General features: G+C 39.4%; 2 protein-coding genes across 5 annotated transcripts in view; one reads left to right on the forward strand and one right to left on the reverse strand.

Annotated features, from left to right (window-relative positions):
- Positions 1-4009: 4009 nt before the first annotated feature.
- Positions 4010-6065, reverse strand: LOC115031096. The gene has a single exon (XM_029477099.1). It carries the CDS (start codon positions 5107-5109, stop codon positions 4645-4647), a length of 465 nt encoding a protein of 154 aa, XP_029332959.1. The 5' UTR covers positions 5110-6065; the 3' UTR covers positions 4010-4644.
- Positions 6066-6080: 15 nt separating this feature from the next.
- The window catches only part of Kmt2e (lysine methyltransferase 2E), a 68173-nt gene continuing 47452 nt past the window's right edge, over positions 6081-26801 (forward strand). For 3 of the 4 annotated variants that reach the window (XM_021161961.2, XM_029477082.1, XM_029477084.1), the window contains exons 1-2: positions 6081-6503; positions 22229-22413. In XM_021161961.2, the coding sequence (XP_021017620.1) occupies positions 22343-22413 (71 nt within the window). In that variant the 5' untranslated portion in view covers positions 6081-6503; positions 22229-22342. Of the gene's footprint in view, positions 6504-18656; positions 18730-22228; positions 22414-26801 lie in introns of all 4 variants that reach the window. The other variant, XM_029477081.1, reaches the window with a different exon arrangement.

Below are 26801 nucleotides of genomic sequence, written 5' to 3' on the forward strand. Positions count from 1 at the left end.
ACCGAAGAGACCAACATCAGCACAAGATACCGCAAGACCAAGTTCTCAGCACAAAGTTGATAGGCCATAGAGGGACAGAAGGCAGGGAATAAGAGACAAAGACAGGAGGGAATAGAGGACAAAGGAAAAGAGAAAAAAACAAGAGGGGGGAAGGGGTGGGGACAGGACACAACAACTGCCTCTGGATAGGAGACAGGTGGCCCATAAGAAAATGGCAGTTTATAAAGATAAAAGGGGAAACTACTATTAGGAGGGGTCACTGTTGATTTGATTGGGCATTCTAATTAAGGTGGTCAAAAGGGGGCTTTTGATTGATAGCTGGACTTCGGTAGCCAGCCTCAGTAGCAGAAGTGGCCAAATAAGGGAATAGACTTTGGTAGCTAGCTTTAAGAATATTAATTAAACTGTTTTTAGGAAGGTAGAAGAAAGGGTATGGGGAAGAAGGACAAGGTCCGCCAGAGCCATGTCTACCATGCTTGGACTGTCTAGAATCACCTCAAGAACAAGGGCTTTTAAAATCACAATCTTTAGGAATAAATTCCTGTAATTACTGAACAATTTGGGTTGAGTTGGGTTGAGTTGTCCAAAATGGTATTCACTAAAGGTTATACTCAGTTCAGTTTACCATATGAAAACTGATATATACAAGTCATTGGGGATAGAGCTAGCTTAGCTGGTAAAGTATTTGCCATGTTTATAAGGACCTGAATTAGAAACTCAGAACCAGGGTATATGGGATGTTGGCTTGTAACCCCACATCTGGGGAGGGAGGGAGGGAGGCTGATTACTGGGGCAAGAAGGCCATCCAGGCTAGCCTAACTGTTTTATGGAGTAAGAAGCTGTCTCAAAAATATAAAAAGCAGATGAAACTGAGCAATAATACCTGATCCTGACCTCTGGACTCTGTACATCTGCAATCACACTTGTATGGTTCTTCTGTGTACACAAACATATACATATACATAAAGAAAATTATGGGGGCTGGAGAGATGGCTCAGCGGTTAAGAGCACTTACTGCTCTTCCAGAGGTCCTGAGTTCAATTCCCCAGCAACCACATGGTGGCTCACAGCCATCTGTAATGAGATCTGATACCTTCTTCTGGGGTGTCTGAAGATAACTACAGTGTACTTACATATAATAAACAAACAAATCTTTTTTTAAAAAAAAAAGAAAGAAAATTATGTTCTGAAACAGTATTTACACTAAAAGAGCAAAAACTGATCAAAATTCAAACATTCTAAATTATCTATAACATTAATGGCAGCACATACATGGAAGGAAAATGCCATGAAATACAAAACCAGAAACAAGCCAACCACAAACTCTTAAGAGATTAACATCTCCTGACCAACTTGGTACATTTAGAAATTTTATTTGAAGTCTTGCTCTTTCTTCAAGTAAGCAAAAGACCTCCAGTAAGTATCCTTCCTCACACTAGCTGTTTAAGGATATAAAGCTTACAGCTGATACTAGATATTCAAGGAACTGCCCTCCCTCTTTTTAACTGCGTATAGTTAACTTACTACATACATGCTTAACTTAACACATTTATAGAGGCATTAAACTTTAGAGTCACAATAAGATATTAGTTCACCTAAAAATAACTTCCGAGAACTGTGGTGTCTCTATGCTTCTGTTATATTCCTATTTTGTTTCATTTAGTGCAAAGTGTCATACTGGTTTTTGCAGATGAAATTCCACTCTGGGAAACAGAATAGTCTAAACATTAGACAACAGAGATTAGGGAATTCACTTTGTAGCTAGCAGCATGCAGGAAACTTTCAAACTGTTTTTTGTTTTTGTTTTTTTTGGTTATTTGTTACTCTTTTTCTGTTTTAACTGTTTTTGAAATGGAGTCTCATGTATCCCAGGATGGTCTTGAACCCCCACCCCCTTGATCCTCTCCTACCTCCATCTTTCTACTAGATTACATTTTCATTAAAAAAAAAAAAATTGGATTCAAGTTACCTACAACCTACTTAGAATCTTCAGAGCCCTATCTATAAATATGGAGCTGAGTGTTGTTACCATTAAAACACATTAGCCAGGAACAGGCAGGTAACATCAAAATCATTTCCTGAAGACAAACTCAACAATGTGCATATTTACCTATAACTAAAATTGTTTGAGACAGGATCTCATGTAGCTCAAGCTGGCCTCAAACTTGTAACTTTTCTCACTGTACCCTCAAAGTGTTATGTTATGACTAAAGGCACCTGCCACCAAGCCAAAAAGACCATCTTATTTGTCTATCAAACTATTTCAGTTCCATCATTTTCAGATATGAATCTACATCCTTCTGTATTTTCAAGAGGACACTCAATGTCAGGGGCCTGGGTGAAACAAAGGGGATTTTCAAGTATAAAGACTAGGCCTAAGTTAAAGTGGAATGATGTCTCCCTCTGAGTATATCGTTTATTCTGTAACTGTGTCAAATAGAGTAGCACAGGTATTATACACCAAAGCTCTAAGAACAGACAACGAACATCAATATTCAGGCTTGATTAAATGAGTTTTCAGTCTCACATTATCTATCATGTTAATAATATATAAGCTCTGCTACTAGAATGCCAATCTTCTGATCACTAAAACCCACAGCCAATAGAAGCTGTCACATTGACAGAACTAAACAAGGTTACTACAAATTGAGTCTAATATCAGAGTAAACAATGCTCTATAACCTGGATAAGCTTCCAAACACATTAAGGTATCATAAACACATCCATTTACACTACTAGTAAATTTATAGATGAAACTGCCCTCTATATTTAATAACATCCAAAAATAGCTTTTCTTCTCAGTCTTTTGAAGAACTGTCTCTAGCATGGCCATCAGCTTCTGCTGGCCCTGCTTGCCTATCATTATATTATCTTTTCCTCTCATCTAAATTCTGTTCAAAACAGCCTTTGGAAAAACTTGAGCCAGTATTTTTAGTTTACAGTCCATTATGACAGTGTTTAATCTTATAATCTCTAAAGGAGTTCGAGTCCACTCAAGCTCTTATCAATTGTCTATCAGTGCGTTTGGTCATCATTATGAACAATGGACCAAAGCACGTGAGGAGTTTGAAGAGGCATGGAGGATGCTGAAGCTGTCTTCCTGGACGTGCGTGGGAAGGGTTCCTCCAGACAGGAACAAATACACACATCTGTTTTGAGATGATAAGTATTTTAGCACCTCAGCAAATTTGTTGTTAAGATTACAAGTGAACAATAAATAAAAATAAATGTTGTGTACTATTCTGTAATCTTTTTGAGATGACTTTGTGCTATCATGTCTAGCTCTCAAGAATTTGAAATGCCAGTTTTAAAAAAAAGATAAAAAAATATTAAGAGTTTATGAATTTCATGGAGTCAATAACTGGAAGGAATTTGGAAGCATACAAAGGATTCATCTCCATTTGCCTAAAATGGCCTCTTTTCCTTATTAAGACAAACTGCTTCATATTTAGTTCTTTTTCTAAGAAAAAATGATGTTAGGATAAAGGAGCAAGGGAATTGACAAAGAAACAAAAAAGGTTATTCCACAATTATACAAAATGTTCATTTAATAGATAAGCAGGAACAAAAAGCTTTGAATTTGTTAAATTCTTTGTAATACATAACTTCATCCCTCATTCTCATTGTTACTTAATAACAAAAATGCTACAAACCAAATCTTTTTTTTTTTTTTTTACAAACCAAATCTTGATTTCCAACTACAAAGAGTCTACCGCTAAAAATAAACATAAATTAACATAACCATGGTCCAGGTTAATGTAGTTTCTAGGCCTAGTAGGCATTCATTTTCTCTCAGCACCAAATACAGTGTTTTGTTGAAATAGTACCCAGGCAGAGCCTGTAATCCTAGCAATAGGAGGGTGGGCAGGAGTATGAGTTCCAAGCTAGTCTGGGCTATTAAATAGCAAAACCCATTTGAGCCCTAAGTCCCACTAAAAATACGTTTTATGCTACTGCAAATGTGCTTTAAAGACGCAGGATCGAGAGCTTTAACGAATATTTACCAGAAGCATTTGTAATTCCATCTTTTATTTTTAAAAGGACGGCAAAATGCAACGTGAAGTATAGAAAATGACCTTTCAGTTTCATACAGAACAAAATACTAAAATTACTAAGAATACTTATATTTGAAAAGGCAACCCTCACCAATAAGATTAATTAAACTCTCACGGGATGTACAGACAGGGAGGGTAATGAACACAAAGAATATAAGGAGAAGGTCTGACAGGGCCCTTCCGTTCAGACTGTGATGCAGTCCTTAACCGCTGTCTGTCTAGTAAACCTAAGTGTTCCTGGGTGTTATTCACTTGCTTTCAAACTCTGAGAATGCTGTAGTCTTCTATTCAGACCCCCCAAACTTTATGTTTTGTCTGAAATAATCAACACTCCTAGCCGTGGTGCCTTCAGAGCCTAACCTGTCCTTGTTACCCATACCAGTGACACTCAGGGCCTCCTAGTTGGCTTACAGGAGGGAACTGCCACCTTACGTAAGCATACTTTGCAAGGAGAAAGGCAGATAAGAAGGCGTCAAACCTTCTCCTCCACCAGTGGCTGGCACACCCCGAAAGGAGTGTCCTTTCTGGGGCTCCCCCCCACCCCCCGCGCAGCTGTTCTGCTGCGGGGAGTGGGGGAGGGGAAGAGCTTTCAAACAGTCATCTCTTCCTCTTCGGGCAGCCAACGCCGACCGCACCACCATCTCCTCCGCCCAAACCCGGTCCCCTCCCCCGCCCTGCCTGGGTCCCCGCCAAACCCCACAGGAATGCAGCCGGTCACATGCGCTGCGGCGGCGGTGGACGTGCCTCTCCCCCCGCGCCCCAAGGAGACCCAGCGCCATCTTGCCCTGACGCAGTTACAAAAGTCACAGGAGAAATTGCGCCTCCACGGCCGCACCAGCGCCCCAAAGTCTCGCAGAGGCCGAGCCAGGGCCCTCACCTCGCGCAGGGAGAGGAGCAAATGGTCGGGGAAGAGCCTTGCGACTTCCTTCGGCACTGCTTGGGTTCCACAGAAGACGCGGCGACAACGATCACCGTCATCACTTCTCACTCTCTGCCTTTGCAACAGCCACCCCCGACGACTCTGGCCCCACCCGCTGCTGCAGCATGAGGTCATCGTCAGCCAATCCCTACGCGCCCGACAGAAATCACCAGACGCCGATTGGCTGCCGACACCGCCTCTGCCTCTCCCCACTCCTCTTACGGAGCACCCAAGGTCGTGCTGCGGGCCAAGAAGACGGAAACCGCCATTCCGGGGAAAGGCCCCCAAAGCCAGATCCGTAATCGCTGTGTGATTTTAGTGGGGAACCCTGTTTTATTCCTTGGCCTCCCCTTTTCGGTTCGAGAAACCAGCTCTGTCCCTCCCTCGTTTAATCACCGCCACACAAACGAACTCCCGCTCCCCGCCCAGCACACTGTCCCGCGGCGGGGATTCCTTCCCCGGTGCTAAGAAGTAGAGGCGGCGGCAGCGACTGCACCGGCAGCGGCAACGGCAGCTTTTACCCCATACACGGTGGCAGGGAGGCGGCGCTGACGATGGCTGCAATTTTTTCTGCGGCTTCTCCCCCCGACCTCTTGCGTTTCTCGCTCCTCCATCGAGACGGCGCCGGACTCGCCAGCTCCGCTTTTATCCGGTGCCCGGAGCCTGCGCACTGGAGCCTCCTCAGCCACTAGTGGGCGTCGAGTGACAATCCGACCGGGCTCACCCTGAGCTGGCAGGCCAGGCCGGGGGGAGGGGGCTGCCGGGACTGAGGCTGCTTGGGGGGTAGGAGCAAGTGCATCACCTTAGGAAGTGATGGGAGGGGGGTCGTCCCCGCCCCTGCTGTCATCCTTCTACCTACTAGTAGCATCCTCACGCTCACCTACATCCAGGCTTGAGGGCTACTCGGGGACAACGGGTAAAGAGCCAAGCCCACCAGCTAGCAAGACCTCCCCAACCGTCGGCGGATGGATGAATGCACCTGTTGTGGGAAAGACGGAGTGTCTGGCCAGCTCGCGGCCTCTAGCGTGACGTCTCCACGCCTCGGCGGAGAGGCCGCGTCGGGCCGCAGCCCATAACCAAGATGGCGGCGAGTAGCTTCGTCCCCTCCCCCCTGCCCCTGCGGAGCGGGGCGGGCGGGCCCCGTGCGCTTGCCGCCGCCGCCGCCGCCGCTGCCGCCGCCGCCGCCGCCGTCGCCGCCGCCATTTTCCCAGAGCGAGAAGCAGTGACACTGAGCGGGCGCAGGGGGCCGAGTCGGAGAGCGAGCCTGCGTTCGGGAGCGGCAGCAGAGGGGGCATAGACACTCGGAGCAGCCTCAGCGTCTCCTCGTCTTTCCTGCCGTGGCCCGCAGTGCCCGACTCTTGGGTTCCCACTGAAGACGCTGCGCGCTGCTGCTTGGGGAGGGGGTGTGGAGTCGGTTCTGCGACCGCAGTGGCTGTCGTCGGGGGTCGACCGAGCGCTGAGGTGTGGAGAACCTCACCCGGGGTCGAGCCGATAACAGGGTTCGGGTGTCTGGTGTGTGACCATCACAGGTCAGTGCCTGTCGTGTCTGTGGGTGTCGTGGGGTCCGCGGTGGGGGGACTTAGGGCTCTAGGGAGAGAGGGTCGCTGTCCTTCGGGAGCCGGGCGTCCACACTGAACCCCAGGCGCCTGTGCTGGGGCCACGTCGCTTGTGGAAGTGGAATTTGTCCTTTCTCTTGCCTGTCCCTGGCACTGGGGCATTATGGCGGGTTTTGGGGTTGTGGAAGGGGAAACTGGCAGTTAAACCCCCTTGAGAGTGGGAGTTAGGGAGGGGGCGCCCTCCTCCCTGGTAGCGGATTCAGGCCTCCGGGGTGAGGAAGGAGGCTTGTGACTGGTGTCGGAGAGGTCCCGCGAGCTGCCAGCTCTCCCCTCCTCCAGCTGCATCTTGTTCGGGTGCAGAGAGAAGACGTTTAGGCCCCATTTTCTTCTTCCTGCCCTTGTTCCCTGCCATTCGGTGGCATAATGTTCTCTTAAATGTGAAAGGGGTTAAAAGAACGCCTTGGGCATCTCTCTTTGTAGGAGAGAGACCGCTCCTCATCCTCTCCGGAGAGGGTAAACCCGCCCCTAAGGTGGTCACCCTAGTCAGTACCCAGCCTTCCCAGTCTCCTCCCCCGCTCTTCTTGCCTTACTGCCGTCCTTTACTGTGCCAGAGCCTTAGAATCCACAATATGGCTCATTTCAGGAAAGCTTATTTTGACCGAAGGATTGGCACCGACGCGGTGGCAGCAGACAGAGATGAGAAACAAACGGTTCCCTGTGCTAAACGGGGGAGGAGGGAGAGAAAAAACAATCCTGGGTGCTTGCCTCACTGGCTTTAGTTCCGCCTAGATCCGCCCTATCTAGACTGTCTCTCAAGAATGATCAAATTTAAAGTCAAAGGGAAATCACTGGAGTTAGTTCTAGAGTAAATTTCGGTGTTGCTTATTTTATTCATCCTTTAGAGATGTAGATAATATATATGTGTTTGCAGTTCTGGAGACCTTGGAGAAGAATCAAGTGAGGTGCATTCAGCTCTAGGTTGAAGATAGCAATACCTAATTGGGAAACAGTCTCCCTTTCCCTTTAATTTCTGAGATGGAGAGTAAAAACTGTAATTTCCCTCTTTTGTCCTTTACAGATTCTAAAAATGGCGGCCCCAGGCTGATGTTGTGGTAATCTAATCAGCTCGGGTCCTCCACACCCCATGCAGTGCGTTTGTCTGCAGTGTATTACAAGCTTATTATGTTTACATGAAAAAGATTGGGCTTGCCCCCCCCCCTCCAAGCCATTTACAAAAATTCGTCAGTTTTATTGCAAATTACAGTGCTGTGTTATAGTTGATTAATTTTATTGGGTTTTCCTAAGAGGCAAATAAAACAATACCACTTTTGAAAACAATAAGACATTTGGCCTTGGAAATTTCATGGTCGGGGGCTTTTAAACATTAAACATTTATTAGATGCAGATAATAGTTTGTGTTGACTTTAAATCACCCATTTTTAACTAATATGTCAAAGTAAAATGTTTTGTTAAGTAGCCCATTTTGCATGATTGGGAATTTTTACCTTCAGTTAAACATTTCTCACTCAACTCCTAACTAATTTTGTATATTTTGGTTCTTGTATTCTGTTTTGGAGTAAAATTTAGGGAGCTGTACAAACAGACCTAAACCTGTTACTCACTGGATATAAGGATTCTTTTCTTCCTGTTTTTTGTGTTGCCTCTGTTTTCTCCTGTATTTAAAGCTTTAATCATTTCTAGTTGCTTGTATATGTGGTAAGGTGACACTCCGTGCTTTGCTGCCTCTTAAATTTGTCTTATTGCATACTATCATCATTATGTAAGTTAAAAAATAAGGCTTTGGTCTTCATTCCTTCCCCCATGCCCAGTTTCCTATTGGATTGGGGGATTTGTTGTAATAGTCCTTAAATAAAAGCATTTCATAATAGGGACTTGAATCCCTTTTATGCCATCTTTAAAATCTTAAAATTTGAGATAGAAAACTAAATGTCAGATGTCATTCAGCTGTACTTTTAAAAGTGTGACTGGTTTCAGTTTATTTGCATCCTGGGAGGGGTATCTTTTTTCTAAATAGCAAGGTATGAGTGGGCCATTAATGGGTTGAATGATGATTCTGATTGTGTAGCAACTGAAAGATGAGTGCTTTTCAATCCAGAAGTACTTACAAAGGTCGGAGGGCACACATTCATTCACAAGTCTTTCTCCTCTGTATAAACCTTAGAGCAGGTTGTACTGCATATTGTGCTTATATTAACTAGCTGGTGTAAGGTACATTCTACAAAATAATTGTGGAAATAATGGGATTAGGTAATTTTACATGCCAGTGAGTTGAGTTTCATCTTTGAAGAGTAATCAGGTATACAACCTTTGTTAGAATTTTTGAAATATTATATAATAAAATGTTGGCTGGTAGTGGGAGAGTTTGTGTTGGAATTTGGAGTCAAGTATTTACATAAGACTCTGGATTGAGTTGTGAGTCTAAGCCCTAGGTATAGTGGATGGGCTCCATAGTTAAGGTTTGTGCTTTAGAACAAGGTGGGTACTTTTAACTTGATTGATATTTGAACTTCCTATCTAGTGCATGAAATGAGTGTTTTATCAATTTATGTAGCAAGAAGAAGGTATATTGTCTATATATGCTATGGTTGTCTTTATTGATATTGGTCAGGTCTAGACACAAAATAATTGGCTAAATTGGTTTCACATAAAAAACATTAAGTTAGAAATAAAAAGCCTCCTTTTGGTTTTGTTTGTTTCTCTTTTGTTTTGAATCCTGTAAAATAACTTTTAAGTTATTTTAAAAATAACGTTTTTTTAAGTGTTTGTTGTTATCTCATTTTACTTTATAAACAACGCACCTCCATTAGGTTAGGATGCAGAGGCAGATCTTTTAACAGGTTATGTGGGTTTTCTGTTCCCAGAGAATTGTGAAGCACTTGGCTCTGGGAGGAAACTCACAAGAGTCTTTGTTCCCAGGAAAAGCTAAGGTTGGGTGCTTACGTGTTTATTTGTTTATGTGGATCTATAGAAAACCTGTGATTGGACAATAAAATTACTTTCTAAAAATTGACTGCAATTTGATGATACTTGATTTTTGTTGTCATTGCAAAGTATCTTTTTGATCCCAGTTTGAATTGAGAACTTTTGCCCATTTCCATTTCTGTCAACTCTGTATTTATAGTGGCAGTAATAGCTGTCTGTTAGTAGTGGTTATGGTAGCAGTAATGCGCCTATGATTCTACTTGCCCTCACTTCTTCCAGCCAGAGAAGCTTTACATATACGCCTTACTGATGAGGGCAACTATTACTTCTTAAATTAGCATCTTAATTTAGAAAAGTATTATACTCATTTCTGAGTATTAATCTCTTAAAGATGTATGAGATGGTTCTAATGGCTCTGCCATCCTGGAAACTGCTATTATGGTGATATTTAAATGTAAAAAAAATGTTTATTTTTGCTTAGTTATGAAGTGATTATGCAAATTTACATTTTTCCTATGTTAAATTTTATCTTTTCAATTTTTTATATATACTTTTAAATAGTAATGGAATTTGAAGGATTATCAGAACTAATTAGGGAATATTAGTAGTATGCAGTTGTCTGAGAGGATGATATATTATTAAAACATTTTAAATGTTTTAATAATATAATAATAGCTTATATTTTAAAATATAATAGCTTTTATTTTTAAAAGGTTTATTCTTAGATGATAGATGCTCATTTATATGTTGAGTTTAAAGCTTTTTTAAAAAGTGAACATGTACTTCAAAATGGGTTAATCAGGGACTGTTTCTGTCTCAGAACAAATGTTAACATATGTGTTTTTTGAGAATTATTTATACTTTATGGCAAAATACATTTTTTAGTTACTGCCTCAATAAAAGGAAGGCCCTATCTATTCCAAACATTGCTGTGTGAATATTATTAGCTTTGGGCAGAGTTCAAGAATCTGAGTGACTTTTGTTATGAAGAAATATCGGAAGGAGCCTTATTTACTTAATGCCAAACTGATTGTTTTTGTATTAATTAAATATTTAATATGAAAGAGCAGTATTTGTAGTTGAAACTGTTTTGCACTGTTAGACGTAGACAGTATTAACTAAAGATTAACCTAGCGCTATTAAGCTATAAGTATGTTATAGAGAACATATTATAAGGCTAAGAAATTGTTCTTCTTGTGAACTTACAGGCTAAGTGCTAAATTAAAAATCAAATGGTGGTGATCTAGACTAAGAAGATTTTATTTGTATCATTAAGCATATGAAAAGTTTTTTTTATTGATGTTTAGTATCTGATGTTTTTTAAATAAGAATCAGAAAAATCCTTGTAAATATCCACTTGATACAAAATCAATTGTTTTTCCCTCTTGGTTAATTTATTGTTGATAGTTTAAGAAAGCCATTTTCCTGTTGTTGGATGAATTTTATGGCTTTATTGGAAATCTCATTTTGTTATTTATCCAAAGTGTTTAAAGTCTTAATTTTGAGACAGGGTCCCATGTATCTCAGACTGGCCTGAGCATGCTATGAGTAGGATGACCTTGAACTTGTGATTATTTTGCCTCCACTATTAAATGACAGGATTACAGCTGTGCACCACCAGACCTAGTTGATCTGTTAGGGGTTGAGTCCAGAGCTCAACACATGCTAGGCAAGCACTCTGCTCACTTGGCTATATGCTCAGATCCAAGAGCTTTTAGTTTATACATAATGACTTGCAATGCAGTGATTTAATTAGTAAATAATCAGCCACTCATCTAACATTTTAAAATATTGTACGTTTTTGTTTGTTTGTTTGTTTAGTTCTTAAAAGTGAAGTGTGGCCGGGCGTGGTGGCGCACGCCTTTAATCCCAGCACTCGGGAGGCAGAGGCAGGCGGATTTCTGAGTTCGAGGCCAGCCTGGTCTACAAAGTGAGTTCCAGGACAGCCAGGGCTACACAGAGAAACCCTGTCTCGAAAAACCAAAAACCAAAAAAAAAAAAAAAAAAAGTGAAGTGTGAAATCTGGGTATAAGAGAATGAGAACCAAGGAATGGGGAAACAGTAACTGGATCCATGAAATCAGAGAGGGAACTGTTGGAGGGAAATAATAAGCCAGAGGGGCAGAAGGGCCCAGAAGAGTGCAAGGAATTGTACAAAGTATAATGAACACATGTATGAACATGGAATGAAGGACATTATTCTGGATTTACATCTAAAGAGATAATTTAGAAAATAATAACCTAACAGAGGGTTGGGGCTTCAACCTCCCATCCATGAGTTCAATCCCTAGTTCAGTGTCCAGTCCTGCTCCCTGCCCCCTTCCCCGAAACAATCTTTCTCATTTCTCTTATATTTTTACATCTGTGGAAGAAAAGCAATTCCTAGTAACTCCTAGATTGCTTAATATAGAGTTAATGGAAAAGAAGGGGCACTTTCAGTCCTGAAGTTTATTATTGAGAAAGAACATTGAGTAATGGACCTGTATCAGTGCCAGCATGGTTGTGGTACTTAAGATCTGAGCCTTAAGGACAGAAGGCTAAGATATGGCAGTGGGATTTACTTGTAAAATAATTTTTTAAAATCTTATGGTGATTTTATAAAGTTTATATTTTGGGGGGTGTGTGTGCATTGTTTATGATTGAGGGCATGTGTGTGTGTGTGTGTGTGTGTGTGTGTGTGTGTGTAGGTCCAAGGGCAACAACTTTCAGGAGTTGGTTCTCTCAGGACTTGTGCAGTGTTTACCTGCAGAGCCATCTGTAGTGATGGTTGATGGCCCTGGGCCCTGTAACATCATTTTCTTTTCTCTCTCTCTCTCTCTCTCTCTCTCTCTCTCTCTCTCTCTCTTCTTTTCTTTTCTTTTCTTTTCTTTTTTTTCTTTTTTTTGAGACACTGTCTCTCTGTTAGCCCTGGCTGTCATGACACTTGCCATGTAGATTAGGTTGGCCTTGAACTCTGCCTTCTGAACCTGAAAGATATTTTTTAAGTTCATGTAATTATGTTGTTAAACATTTTATCTACAAACATTTTAAAATTTTTATGTTTCTGAATATTTTATTGTATTTTTAAAAAGTTAAATTGTTACTATTTTAAGATAGGATCTCTCTACACAGCCCTAGCTGTTCTGAAAGTCACTGTGTACACAAGGCTAGCCTTAGATTCCCAGAGATCTATTTGTTCCTGCCTCCTGAATGCCAGGTTAGATGGCACCACCATACCCAGCTAATTATTTATTTATTTTTGTACAGGGTCTTGTTATTTAGCCCTTGTCTGACTTGGAACTTGTTAGAGATATCTTGCTGTCCCCATCTCTGTCTCTGTTTCTGAGTGCTGAGATTATAGGCATATACCACCATGCCCTTTTACAATGTAAATGTAATTTAAAATTCAAAATTACGTTTATAAGTTATTTTAAACTGACTTGGTTTGGGTTCAAAGGTTTTCTGACTTTTTCTCACTGGGTAGAAATGAAATGAACAAGTGGTATTCCTGCCCCATGTTAATGACACCACCATTTGGGATAATATGGAATCAAAACATAGCTTTTTTTTTCTATTTTCTTTATTGAAAATAGTTTTTGTTGTGCAATGTATTCTGATACAGCTTTGATTCCCCCCCCCCCCACACACACACACACAGGTTCATAGAAAAAGGAGAACAGATATAAGGAAAATATCCTCGTCTAATAGTTTGTTTTCTTGTTTTACACACTAATAAATGCAACTTGCTTGCGAGTTCTCATAGGTATCTGAAGTGGTACAAGAATTGAAGGGTCTTAATGTGACAAAGTTCAGTGATTGGAACTATGCTTTAGTAGCCATGAATTGATAAGGGTTTGGGGTTGGTCGAATACATAGATAATACTCATCCAGAAAATAAGATTATTTCATTTGAAAGTATTCTCTGCTGCTTCTTTTAGAACCAAGATACTTGATTGGTTGAATTGACACAGCCTCCACCTAACCTTGTTGATGGCTAGACAACAGATGAATTTGAATAGCTCCTCTTTTCTTGGAACTAAGTATACAGAGATAAGTAAGCTTGTCTCTACCTTGAGGAAGCCCACAGTTTATTTCTACCTCTCATTAAGTCTATTATTTTAGGTTTGACTTTGTTGTAAGGAATAGATACCAGTTGAAGCTAGCTTAAGTAAAGGGTTTGTTATATAGGGGAACTCTTAGGATTTATTTATTTGAAATCTAGTTGGTCTCACAGAGTAGCAAGGTGTCATGGAGTCTCCAGTCTTCATCTTGCTTCTTGTTACTAACTGTGCTTGGTTAAGGGGGTATTCGTGGGAAGGTATTTATGATGTGGTCAGAGGAGGTTTGTTAGATGGAGAACAACAGGAAGGTACCTATAGTGTAACCCCAAATACTTGCTTTTCTTACTATATTTTTTAGTTAGAAAACAAAATAATGGGTTCATGCATATTTGTCATTGTACTTGGCTCTTTTGCTGTTGTCTATTCTCTATCTCAAAAGTGCTTTTGTTTCTTTTGGTGGGGGAGGAGGGCAAAGGTCAGAGGTAGTTGGCAGTCCCTCCAGAACTAAATAAGTGATATTTCAAACTGAGTGGTTCCACCTTTTACTTAGAAAATGCAAATTGCTCTGGTACACACATGTGTTAGTGCACTCGAACACAAGCACATACAAACTAACTAACTAAATATGCAAATAAACACGTGTACTGCATGTGCACATGGTGAGGAATGCTGACAAAGGCAAGATTTTTTTTTCTGAAGATGTAGATTATTTGTCTATTATTCTGAAAATGTGGAGTGTTAGTATGCACGGGGCTCTGGATTCAATTCCAGCATTACATAAACTGGCTGTGGGTTAAAAAAAAAAAAAAACAGAGCTGGGCGTGGTGGCGCATGCCTTTAATCCCAGCACTTGGGAGGCAGAGGCAGGGGGATTTCTCAGTTCTAGGACAGCCAGGGCTATACAAAGAAACCCAATCTCGAAAAATAAAAAACAAAAACAAAAACAAAAAAACCAAAACAATAAAACTTTTGTTGTTGTTTATTATTACACATTTCATTGCTATAAAGACCAGGCTGGCCTTCAACTTGGAGCACCTGTCTTGCTTCTGCTTGGATAATAGGGGTATGTTACTATGCACAGTGATAGCATTGCTTGCTTCCTCCCTCCCTCCCTTCTTTTTTTTCCTTCCTTCCTTCCCTTTATTTGAAACAGGGTTTTATGTAGCTTGGGTTGACTTTGAACTTTCTGTGTGATGAACGATGACCTTGATCTTCCTGCCTGTACCTCTCAAGTGCTGGGACTATTAGTATGTGGTATCACACACATGTGGTATTGGAGATCAAACCCCAGAACTTTTTGTGTGCTGGGCACTATCAACTGAGGTACATCCTCAGCTATAATTTTATTACATTTTGAAATAATAGTATAGTTGTTATAATCTGGAGAAGAGCATGCTTAACACTAAGGATTTCTTCCCTTATTTAGAACAAGGCTTGTTGATTGCTGGAAATTACTCAGGTGATGATGATGGATATCTATGAAGACTTAGGAAGAATTTTTTTTCATTTTTTTGTGGTGTGGATTGAAGCCCAAGTGGTTCACACATTGGGGAGGCACAAAAGGCTAAGTGACTCACTGTCATTTAATGTCACTGTCACTCACTGTAATAGAAGACTGAAGAAAGGAGGGTCATCGAGAACTAAGAGCAGAGAATCCTGAGTTTTAAAAGTGGAATGAAAGAAAGGAAAACCACAAAAAAAGAAAGCAGATGTGGTGGCACACCTTAATCCCAGTACAGGCAGATGTCTGTGAGTTTGAGGCCAGCCTGCTCTACATAGAGTTCCAGGACAGGGAGAGTTACAAAGAGAGACCATGCCTCAAAAATAAGTAAACTAATAAATAAATTACTCAAAGAATGGAAGGAAGTGTATGTAAACGGAAATTGCACTTTGAAGGTTTCATTTGTAAAATAATGACAGTTATTTCAGTGGAATATATTTTATAGAAGATTGGGAATAGAAAACCAGATAGAATAAATGATTGTTGATTTCAAGGTTGAGATTAATATTGGAGTGAACTGAACCTTGAGGGACAGCTCCATCAGTAGCATTTTTTATGGCATGTTTGTTATGTTTTAGCAGCGCTGAGTTCATATTGTCTAATGTTACAAGGATGAGAGAAGGAAGTTGTGGTTTAGTTAGTGGGTATTTTAGCCACCAGATCCCAGTCTTTGAGGGCAGATGCATGTGTATCTCAGTTGTTTTGGTTTTATTAATAACGAGGTGACGTTAGTGATCTAATTGTGAAAACTACATATCTCATAGGTGTTTCAAAATAATGTGACAAAATATAAACAGGTCATTCAGAAGTATAAGTAATATATTCATTGAGAAGCTAAGAAGGTTGAGAAGATTGTGTGAAACAAGTTTCATAACTGGAATAGTCTTCTGAAATAATATTGTTAGGTTGTTACACATTTTTCAGTTTGAAAGTGAAGACAGCTCAAATGTTCCTGAAAGTTTAGTACTGTATTTGGGGGGAGGGGACTACTATAAAGGAGAACTTTAGAAAATTAGCAGAATGATTGCCAAAAGCAAAACAACCCAAAGAACCCTGGTAGTTTAAAGGATTTATGTATTAGAGTATTATTAGTAATATAGTGCCAGGGTAACCTGATAGATTATCAGGTAACTGACTGACTGAGCTGTGTGTGTGTGTGTCTGTGTGTCTCCAAGTTGTCTGTGGAGGTCAGAAGAGACTGTTCTGTCCAATTGGCTGGATTTGCAGGGAGTTGTGAGTTACTTGAGTGAGCTCTAGGAACTGAACTTCGGTTCTCTGCGAGATGAGCAAGTGCTACTCTGAGTTACCTGTTTAACCTCTCCTTGTATTTTAACTGAGTTAGGAGGATTTGCCGATATCTGGACATTCTCCCACCATCCTTTTTTAGCCTCAGAGATAAGAAAACAAGGCACAGATGGTTACTATCTGCATTGACAGTCAAAGTCTTTTAAAATAGCACAGTCCTGAGTACTGAGATTATAGGCATTCGCTACCCCTGTTTTATGTGATGCTGGGGAATCAAACCTTTGACCTTTTCAGCCCAACTCTTTGCTAAAACCAAAAGTTTCCACTTCACTATGCCCTTGACATAATCTTAAAAGCAGCTTCAGTCTTCCAGTTTTTTTATAAATTAATTAATAAATTATTCACTTTAACAGAACTCTTCAGGTTGATACTAGCAAAAATTAGAAAAAGTTTAGAAGGGGCTGGAGAGATGGCTCAGCAGTTAAGAGCACTGTCTGCTCTTCCAGAGGTCCTAAGTTCAAATCCCAGCAATCACATAGTGGTTCACAACCATCTGTAATGGTATCGATGCCCTCTTCTGGTGTGTCTGAAGACACCTACAGTGTACTCATATACATTGAATGAATAAATGAATAAATGAATAAATAAATAAATAAATGAAAAAATTATAGAAGATTAAAACTTTCATTTTAGAATGAAAGTTAAACTTTTATTTATGTTTCTATCTCTCATTCTCTCTGTTATTCTCTTGTATGGGTGCCGAGTAGAGCTCAGAGAAGGTGTTGGATTCCTGGTACTAGTACTAACAGGCGGAGTTGTGAGATAGATGCCTGTTGTGGATGCTGAGAGCTGAAGTTAGGCTCTCAGAGCTGAGAGGCCTCTTAGCCACAGACTCCTCTCTCCAGCCCTCCATTTTTTTTTTAGCCAAAAATTTAATTTCAAGGTAATTATAGATTCTATAAGTAGTTGTAAAAGAGGATACAGAGAGATCTCCTTTCTCCTTTAACAGCGTTGCTAACATTTTAACATTAGTGGTAACATCTTGCAAAATTGTGATATAGTGTGACGACCAGAATACTGACCTTGACATAACATAGCCAGAATACTGATGTTGATAGAGCATCCATTTGATTCAGAGTCCCCATTTTACTTGTACTCTTTTGTTGTATGCATATCTTACTACATATGTGAGTACCTTTTTCCACCATAGCAATTACAGAAAAATTCTATCACAAGGATGCTTGGTATTTTCCTCTTATGTAACTGTGCCCACTTCTCTCCTCCCCCTACGTATCTGTTCTCCATTTCTATAATCCATTATTTTAAGAATGTTATATAAATGAAATTTCACAGTATGTAATCTTTTGGAACTGAATTTTAAATTTTATTTTAAGATTTAAGTATGTGTTGAGGGCGGGGCCTCAGTTTTGCATTTGTGTGTGTGGGTGACCAAAGAGACCAGAGATGTCAGATCCCACTGGAAGGGAGCTCTAGTAATAGATAGGTGTGACATAGATGGTGAAGACTAAACTTGGGTCCTTACGAATACGTGCTTTTAACTGATGACCCATGTTAGATAGGGTCCCACTCTGGACTTTATGCTAACTTTGAATTCAAGAAAATCCTTTTGTCTCAGCCTCCTGAGTGCTAGAGTTACAGTCTGAGTTACCATATCTAGGAGTAAGACTGACTTTTTAAAAACTTAGCATAATCCCCTGGAGATTCTTCCAGCTTGATGCATGTGTGTTTCAATAGTTTGTATTGCTTTGTATTGCTGAAAATGTCTAGCTTAATGTTTTTTTTACATTTGGAAACTATGTCATAGACTGTGCAGTTTCAGATATTTTTTTCTTTGTCTTTCCCCAGCCCCTGAGACAGGATCTTATATATAGCAGGCCTGCCTTGAACTTACTATGTAGTCAAGGATGACCTTAAATTTCTGACACTTTTGATTACAATACAGGAATGCACCACCAGTCCTGGTTTAAGGGATGATGGAAGTCAAGCCTGGGACCACCTTTCTGCTAGGCAAGCACTCTGCTGGCCTAGAGCCTCAGCCCTTTTGCTCTTTGGCATGACCTGAAAAGCAGCCCCCTCGGTCTTGCTAGTTTTTCCAGTAGACTGTTTTGTGGGTGTGTGTGTTTTATTCTTACTCTTATTTTGTTTTTGTTTATAAGTGATTTCCCAGGTTGTTTGTTTGTTTGTTTTTTCAGTTTTATTTGGCATTTAATTATTACCTTTCCTTGTGCTTGTATTCACTTACATTTAAAAATAAGAATGAATTTGTTTTTGTAAGTTTTGCTGCCTTCTTTGTTTGAGGTACCATTTCAGACAGAAGTACCTAGAACATATACCATTTAACATTAGCTCAACACTCCTATGTTCACTTGGTTTCTAGGTCTATTCTGGATAGCAGGTTTTGTGAAGACATTTATTCTTTCTTGGACTTCAGATTTTCCAGACATCTCATGGTATTTCCTTTTGTATTATTCTTTATTGGCTGCTGTTTATTCTACATGTATTTAGTACATATCTGACTAGCCAGTTGGTGATGCCAGGATTTTTTTAACTCCTACCTGAAAGTCTGGAGTATTTGGATTGTGTTAAAATTCTTTATTCCTCATTGATACCTGTGATAAGGTGGTTTCTTACTACATTGATCTCCCTCCCTTCTTTCCTACTTATGTCTATCTCTTTTCTCAGACACTTTTGATTGATCCCAGAGCCTTTTACAGGTTAGGCAGGTGGTCTCTCACTGAACTATACATTTCTGGCTTTTTATATTTCAAGACAAAGTCTCCTTACTATGTAATTCAATCAGGCTTTGAATTCCCTGTGTAGTCCAAACCGACCTCAAAGTTATGGCCCCTCTTGCCTTGGCTTCTCTTCTACTGAGATTACCATTACACTCCAGCATTTATGTGTGTGTGTGTGTGTGTGTGTGTGTGTGTGTGTGTGTGTGCGTGTGCATGCGCATATGCACACACTTTGTTGTTTAAGATGGTGTCTTTCTCTGTAGCCCATTTTGGCCTGGAACTTGGAGTAGTCCTGCCTCAGCTTCCTGCATGCTGGGATTAACCATGTAAGACATCATGCCAAATTTTCATTCTGAAAAGATCATTTTAGAGATAATTATTTGACCCTAATAAAGTTACATTTTTTTATTATCAACTGATTTTTTTTTTTAGCAGTATGAATTATCTGGCTAAAACATTTATAATGATAGAGAAAATGAAATAGTTAATTTTATAGTTTCATGATAACGTGACTGGATCGCTGAGATCTTCCCTTTAGAATGAAGCTAGAGGTCTATCGTGCTGTTTCACATGTAATTACATGTTTCTGAACATGAGTGTTTTTAGAGAGATGCAGTTGTAAGCATGCCATGGGATTGTTTTTCAGCTCCTCTGTATAGAATGATAGTCCCTTTGCTTCATGAGGCAAGAGCTGTGGTTCCATCCCACCTTCTCTAATTCATTCACCAGTCTATAGAACACCACTGTGTTCCAGACACAGCAAGAGGAACACATATGGAAACTATTGCTTGAAAGAAGCTAATTACAAGCGTGGTATTGCTGTTTGTGTGTTTATTTTCATCACTATTTAGAACAGATCAGGTGTATTTAGCCAAGATTTTATATTTATATTTAAAATAGCACACTATTAATTATAAATCAAATACATCATTTTATATTAGAAATATTACTCCACTAAATTAAAATTATTCATAATGACTTGATATCTGCTTTCTACTTCTTGACTCTGCTGTACATTGCTTGCTTTTTTGCTCATAAAGTGTTACCATTTTATTGTGCTAGTTAACAACTGCAGCATTATGAAGTAATTCTAATAAGGTCTTAGGTATGGAAAAGAAAGTAGGGCAATGCTTTCCTCTGTTCAGCTGGCTTTTGTTGTCTTGAGGAGAGTCTTCAACTGTGAAGCAAATGAGAAAACATAGGGTGACCTGACTTTCAGGGTTTTATTTGGTTTTTGATGGAATAAGAAGAGCAGTTCTTGTTTGTGGTTATCTGTTGTCTCTTACCTAAAATGCTGGTGACCAGAAATCTCCTATTTTTTGAATATTTTCAGATTTGCAGTATTTACAAGTTGAGCATCCCTAACCAAGAAAATTTGAAAATTGGAGTATATTTTACAGCATTTCAGACTTTTAAAGTGAGGAATGTATAGCCTGTATATGCATTAGGTCATATTCTTCCCAGAATTCTGATTTTAAATTCCTGTTTTGTAAACAAGGAATCTGACACTAGAGAGGCTAAATAAATGACCTGCTTAGTCTCACACATCAAGTAACTGGTAGAGGTAGGCCCCAGTGTTTTTAATTTTAATGTAGTTGCTTATATTGGATCTGTCATTGATGTTTTCTTTTAAGCCGGGCATCACTCTGTGTCCATCTCCAACACTAGTCAGTTCAGCCTTAGGCTCAAGTAGAGAGTAGATGTAGTACTACAACATTATGCCATATCTTGTTATTTTTATATTACAGTAATTTGAAAACAGGTAGCTTTCTTCCAGTTACACATGATTTAAAAATATGGACAAGTTTTTGTATAAAATCACTTTCAAATTAATCACTTTCTTTTCCCTCAGAATTTACATCATTTGTGACATGAAAAATAGAGTAGGTATGCTGAAGGTTTTTGGAAAAATGAAAGGGAAATATAAGAACTAGTATTTGAGGACATACTCTTTTTCTGTTTCTCAGGTGTTACATTATAAGGACAAGGAAAACCTAACCGCTCTTCTGTAGTTTATAGGATTGTCTGTTTTGTTCTTAACAGGAATCATGTCTTTATTGAACAGATTTTGAGTAGATATTTCATAAATAATACATGTAACAAGTACAGTGGGGTGAATTTAGATTAGAAAATTTGATGTTGAAGCTCAGAATCTTTTACTTATTCTTGTAAATTTGTATTTTTTTAAGTCACTGTTTTCTCTAATTAATCATATTAAGCGGAGTAACCTTAGCCTTTCCTAGGTTGTTTAGTTTTATGCCTTAGAGGTAAAATGGATATACCTACCTTGGAATTTTTATTCTTTTTCTTTTTTTAATGTAACTCTGGCTGACTTAGAACTCACTATATAGACCAGGCTAGCCTTGAACTCACAGAGATATACCTGCCTCTGCTTCCTTGAGTGCTGGGATTAAAAGTGTGTGCCACCTTGCCCAGCTCTCTACGTTGGAATTTTGAAGACTAAATAAACCACTCATATAGGAAGTTAATTTGGTGCATAGTGCTCAATTTGTAAATATATTGTTAGGTCACTAACAACAAAACTTGTTTTTGGATACTTGTACTATAAGAAATTCCATTTTGACTTTCAAAATAAACAATCATGTTTGCCAGCCATTCACTAGTGAGTGTGCTTTAGTAATCCTTGTGACATTCTACTTTCAGTCCCTACATTTAGAACAGTAGATTCAGCACATTTCTGTTTTCTTTCCTACCTTAATGTGCTGGACTTGAACCCAGGCCCTCAAGCATGCCGAGCACACATTCTCAGCTGAGCTCAGCTTCCAGAAACTTCTCTTTTGATCATAAGAATGCAGCATAATTCCAGGAAGAAAATAAGCAACTAGAGCTGGAGAGATGGCTCAGTGGTTAAGAGCACTGACTGCTCTTCCAAAGGTCCTGAGTTCAAATCCCAACAACCACATGGTGGCTCACAACCATCCATAAGGAGATCTGATGCCCTTTTCTGGTGTGTCTGAAGACAGCTACAGTGTACTTACATATAATAAATGAGTGAATCTTTAAAATCGTAAAAGATTTATTAAAAAGAAAAGAAAGAACTACCCTGTGAACACTTCACGTTTACTAAGGTATTAGGACCTTCGTAAAGAATACCTTCGTCGTTATTTGTTTACCATTGCTTCAGAATAACTGCTTGCTGGTGTACCTTGCTAGTTAGATTCTTAACTCTTCTGTTTCCATTTCTTTTAAACAGGGTTTGTGGATGCACTTAGATGTTTGCAATGAGCACTGTGGCTGGCATGCCCCAGTATTTTGGATACCAATGCATAGGACTCCATAGTAATCGAATTTACCAGAGGCGAACGTCATGAGCATAGCGATCCCATTGGGGGTTGATACAACAGAAACATCCTACTTGGAAATGGCTGCAGGCTCAGAGTAAGTACTTAAATACAGGTATTTTACGTAGGGAAAGGCAAAGTATTTCATAAAGTTGTCACATCCAAATAGTGTTTATTTGCATATGTCATTTTGCATTCTTGGCTAAGACATCAGAAATTAAAATGGCAATGTTCCTTTAAGAATACTTTTATAAATAGCCTTTGTTCCAAAATTCTATCTTTTGGAAATTTGTTTTTTGTATTTTCTACTTGCAGTACTTCTCCATTTCAAGAAAATGGTTTTTTCTCCTGTGTTGCATAAAAGCATATGTCCCTTAGGCATAATTTTTCCCTGATAAGATAAACACAGTATAAATGGTACCTTTTTTTTTTTCCCTGAAAGCCTCCAGAATTTTTGTGGTTTAAGTATCAAACTTTTAAACTCTCCTTTTTCACATAAGACCTTGAGGCTTCTAAAGACAGTAACATTTATTTCCTGTTTCAAAGAAACATTTTTATATTGCTTTCCTAATTTAATATTTAAAAAATAACTAGCATGTTGCTGCCTTCTCATTTTCAACTCACTGTCAAAAGACCAAAGTATTACTTTGTAAGATGCTAGATCGTGGTGGGTAATTTTGATGCATATCTGTAGCCCTAAGCTACTTGGTACTCAGGAGAATTGCCTGGTCCAGCCTGGGCTACATAGCTAGACACTGCCTGAGAAGAAAAAAACAAGGTCAAGAAGATGTGTGCAGGATTCTACATTCCTGAATATTTCCTTAATAACTGTCTATGAACTGATTTTATTTCAAAATCAAGTACTTTTACTTTTTTTATTATACCAATGTATATATGTTTAAATTATGTTTTATTTTAAAGAAGATTGGATTGCTAAAATACAATCCACTAATAAACTAAAATATAGAAAGTTCTCACGCAGTTTCAAGTATTAATACTAGATCCAATTTTATGAGGCCAAAGATTTGCTACATTAGGCATAGTTACTCTGCCAGTCAGACTGTGGGAACAAACAGTTTTAGAGACTCTGGTATTTCCATTCCCAGTGATATCCCAGGGTCTCTCAAACAAGTGCCATCCCATCCAAAGCGTCGTCAGCTCGTTTTCTTTCTCATGTATTTTACTCCTTATTTCCTATTACATTGCTTAAAAGTTGACTCTACTTCAACCTTTGGACTAAATATAATTTTTTGACACCTTTGGAATAATTGATTAATCAGGATAGGCTGTTGATCTATTAGAGATATCTACTACAGTAAGATTTTGTTTTACAACATCAGCTGGCCGGACCACCCAGTGCTCCCAGGGACTAGACCACCAGCCAAGGAGTGTACAGGGAGGGATCCATGGCTCCAGATATATAGATAGCAGAGGATGGCCTTGTCTGACATCAGTGGGAGGGGAGGCCCTTGATCCTGTGGAAGTTTGAGGTCCTAGTATAGGGGGATGCTAGAGTGGTGGGGTGGGTGGGGGAACACCCTCATAGAGGCAAAGGGGAGAGAGGAGAGGGAAGTTGTGGGATGGGGGGTTTGTGGAGGGGTAACTGGGAAGTGGGATATCATTTGAAATGTAAATGAATGGAATGATTAATTTTAAAAAGATTTTATTTCATGAGCTTGGAAAGAGAGGCCCGTTGGTTTTGCAAACTTTAGATGCTTCAGGGGAACACCAGGGCCAAGAAGTGGGAGTGGGTGGGTAGGGGAGTGGGGGACTTTTGGGATAGCATTGGAAATGTAAATGAGGAAAATACCTAATAAAAAATTTTTTTTAAAGTTTCTTTTTTTAAAAAAAAGTACTTAAAAATATTTCGTGGTCACATTAAATAAAGACATTCTTTTATAAAGTAACTTAAAAACTGGGTATAGACACAGGCCTCTTACCCAGTACTCAGGGAGGTAAGAGGATTTCTGTAAATTCAAAACCAACTTAATCTACATAGATCCAGGCCAGTCAGTGTTCTGTAGGGAGACATTATCTCAAGAAACAAAGCGAAGCAAACAAGCAAACAAAATCTAAAGAAACAAAAAGTACTACACCTTTTTGTAAAAATTATTTCATGTGTGTCTGCTTGTGTGTTTATATGTACATCATATACGTGCATGAACCTTGGGATCTCAGAAGTGGGGGTAAGATCTTAAACTGGACTTAGAGGCTGCTGTGAACCTCCCTCCACATGCATGCTGTGACCCAAACCTATGTCCAGTCAGTGCTCTTCACTGCTGAACCTTTTTTCAACTCCAGCAGAACTTTTTACTATGGATAATATTAATATTAACAAAAGCAATGCTTAGGTTTTGGTGACTAGAAACGAAGTTGAAGGCAGCTACTCTGGGCTTGTTACCAGTCACAGTGCACAGTCACAAGTTAACATAGTGACAGTCTTGGCTTTCTTACTGCTTCCTGACATAACTCTTGATCCAGATTTTATAAATAGAAAAAGTAATTCTATTTTTAAAGGAAAAGTGTAACTAGGTATAAATAACAATTTTTTAAAAGCCTGATCAGCAATAATTTTTTTTAAACTCAGAGGCTGTGATTCCCCACTTACTCATTAACTAACTGAATACTCGTGAGTGCAGACAGAATAATTTTATAAAATATAGACAACTCAAGAGACAGCATATGCTGGATCAGTACAAGCAGCCTATACAGGCGGTGTGAAATTTTTTCTTAGAGACTATGGTTACAAAAGTGAAATATAAAATATAACCTATTGTTGAGAATATTTTGTTGGGAAGTCAGAACATTAGACCAGAGCTGTTAAACAGAAACTGAGTCACACATTAACATCAGTTTTTTTCTTAATTGTTTTTAAGATTTATTTATTTATTTTATGTAAATGAGTGTTCTATCTGTATATACACTTGCCAGAAGAGGGCATGAGATCCCAGGATAGGTGGCTGTGAGGACCCATGTCGTTGCTGAGACCTCTGGAAGAGCAGAGCCATCTCTCTTAACCACTGAGCCATCTCTCCAGCCCATTTTTTTGTTTTGATTTTTTTCTTTTCTTTGTTTCTTTATGTAACTTTTGTTGTCCTGGGAACTTGCTGTGTAGATAGACAAGGCTAGCTTTGAACTGAGTTCTGAGATCAAAGATGTGTACCACAATACCTGGTAAGAATTCACTGGTTTCTAAATATTCATGTATTTGTTACATATTTTTCTTAATATATCTAAGATATTATTTTAACATATAGCATAAAAACATCATTGAAATATTTATTCCTTTTATTATCCTGTTTTTGAACTCTTACGGATTTTGTTCTTACAACATATGCTAATTCAAATGAGCCATACTTCAAATGCTCATTAGCGCATGTGACTACTGTATTACTAAATAAAGCAACTCTAGACAACTAAGATAATAGATCTCAGAGGAGAACAGAGTAGGCTAGGTAGGGAGGCTCTGATTGCTGGGCTGTCCTTTGTGCATGAGAGTTAAGATGGGTCTCCTTTTGTTACAGATTGAAGAAACCAAAGTCAGAGCAAACAAGTGGCAGAAGCGCATGGTGGTGCATATGTCCTTAGGCTTTGGCTGTCACAGCACTGTTAGCAAGAGTAAAGCAGTGCTGTCTGTCCTGTAGGTGTTGGGTTTTGACATACGCTGTGTGTATAGGAGCTTCTGTTCTAGCAGTGGTAGATTCAGTACAGTAAATTACTGAGTAGAGCTGGAATAGCACTGGCTGCTCTCACAGAGGTCCTGAGCTCAGTTCCCAGCAACCACATGGTGGCTCACAACCATCTGGAATGGGATCTGATGCCCTCTTCTGGTGTGTCTGAAAACAGCTACTGTACTCTTAATATACATATAATTAAATCTTTAAAAGAAAATTACTAAGGTTATTTTTTGTCTTGTAGCAAGACAGAAAGTTGAACAAAATAGAGAAGTTTTCAGAGTTTTATTAGAATTTCATTTTATAAGTGTTTATTTTTGGTTTTAGGGGCAGGATTTTTCTGTGTAGCTCTAGCTGTCCTGGATGGAACTTGTTCTGTAGACCAAAGCAGCTTCAAATTCAGAGATCCATCTGACTCTTCATCCCAAGGGCTGGGATCAAAGGCCTATGCTACCACTGCCCAGCATTTTATTTATTTATTTTTAAAATATTTTTACTTTTAATTATATGTAGGTGTTTGAGCTTGCAAGTGGGTATTTGTACATGATGGAACTTGCCTGCGGATGCCAGAAACATCTGATGCCTTGGAGCTGGAGCTCCATGTGCTTGTGAGTCACCTGATATGGGTGCTGAGAACTGAACTGGAGTCATCTTGAGAAACAGCAAGTGCTATTGACTGCTAAGCCATCTCTCTAGCCCATTTTATTTTATAATAGGATGTCTTGTGTTCTTTCTAGACTTATCTCTGTTATTTCAGCCATCTTAACTATGAATTCATTACACGAGCAAACAGATTGAAGTAGAAGCCCAG

The sequence above is a fragment of the Mus caroli genome, chromosome 5, assembly GCF_900094665.2.
Source record: "Mus caroli chromosome 5, CAROLI_EIJ_v1.1, whole genome shotgun sequence".
In the NCBI taxonomy this organism is placed as follows: domain Eukaryota; kingdom Metazoa; phylum Chordata; class Mammalia; order Rodentia; family Muridae; genus Mus; species Mus caroli.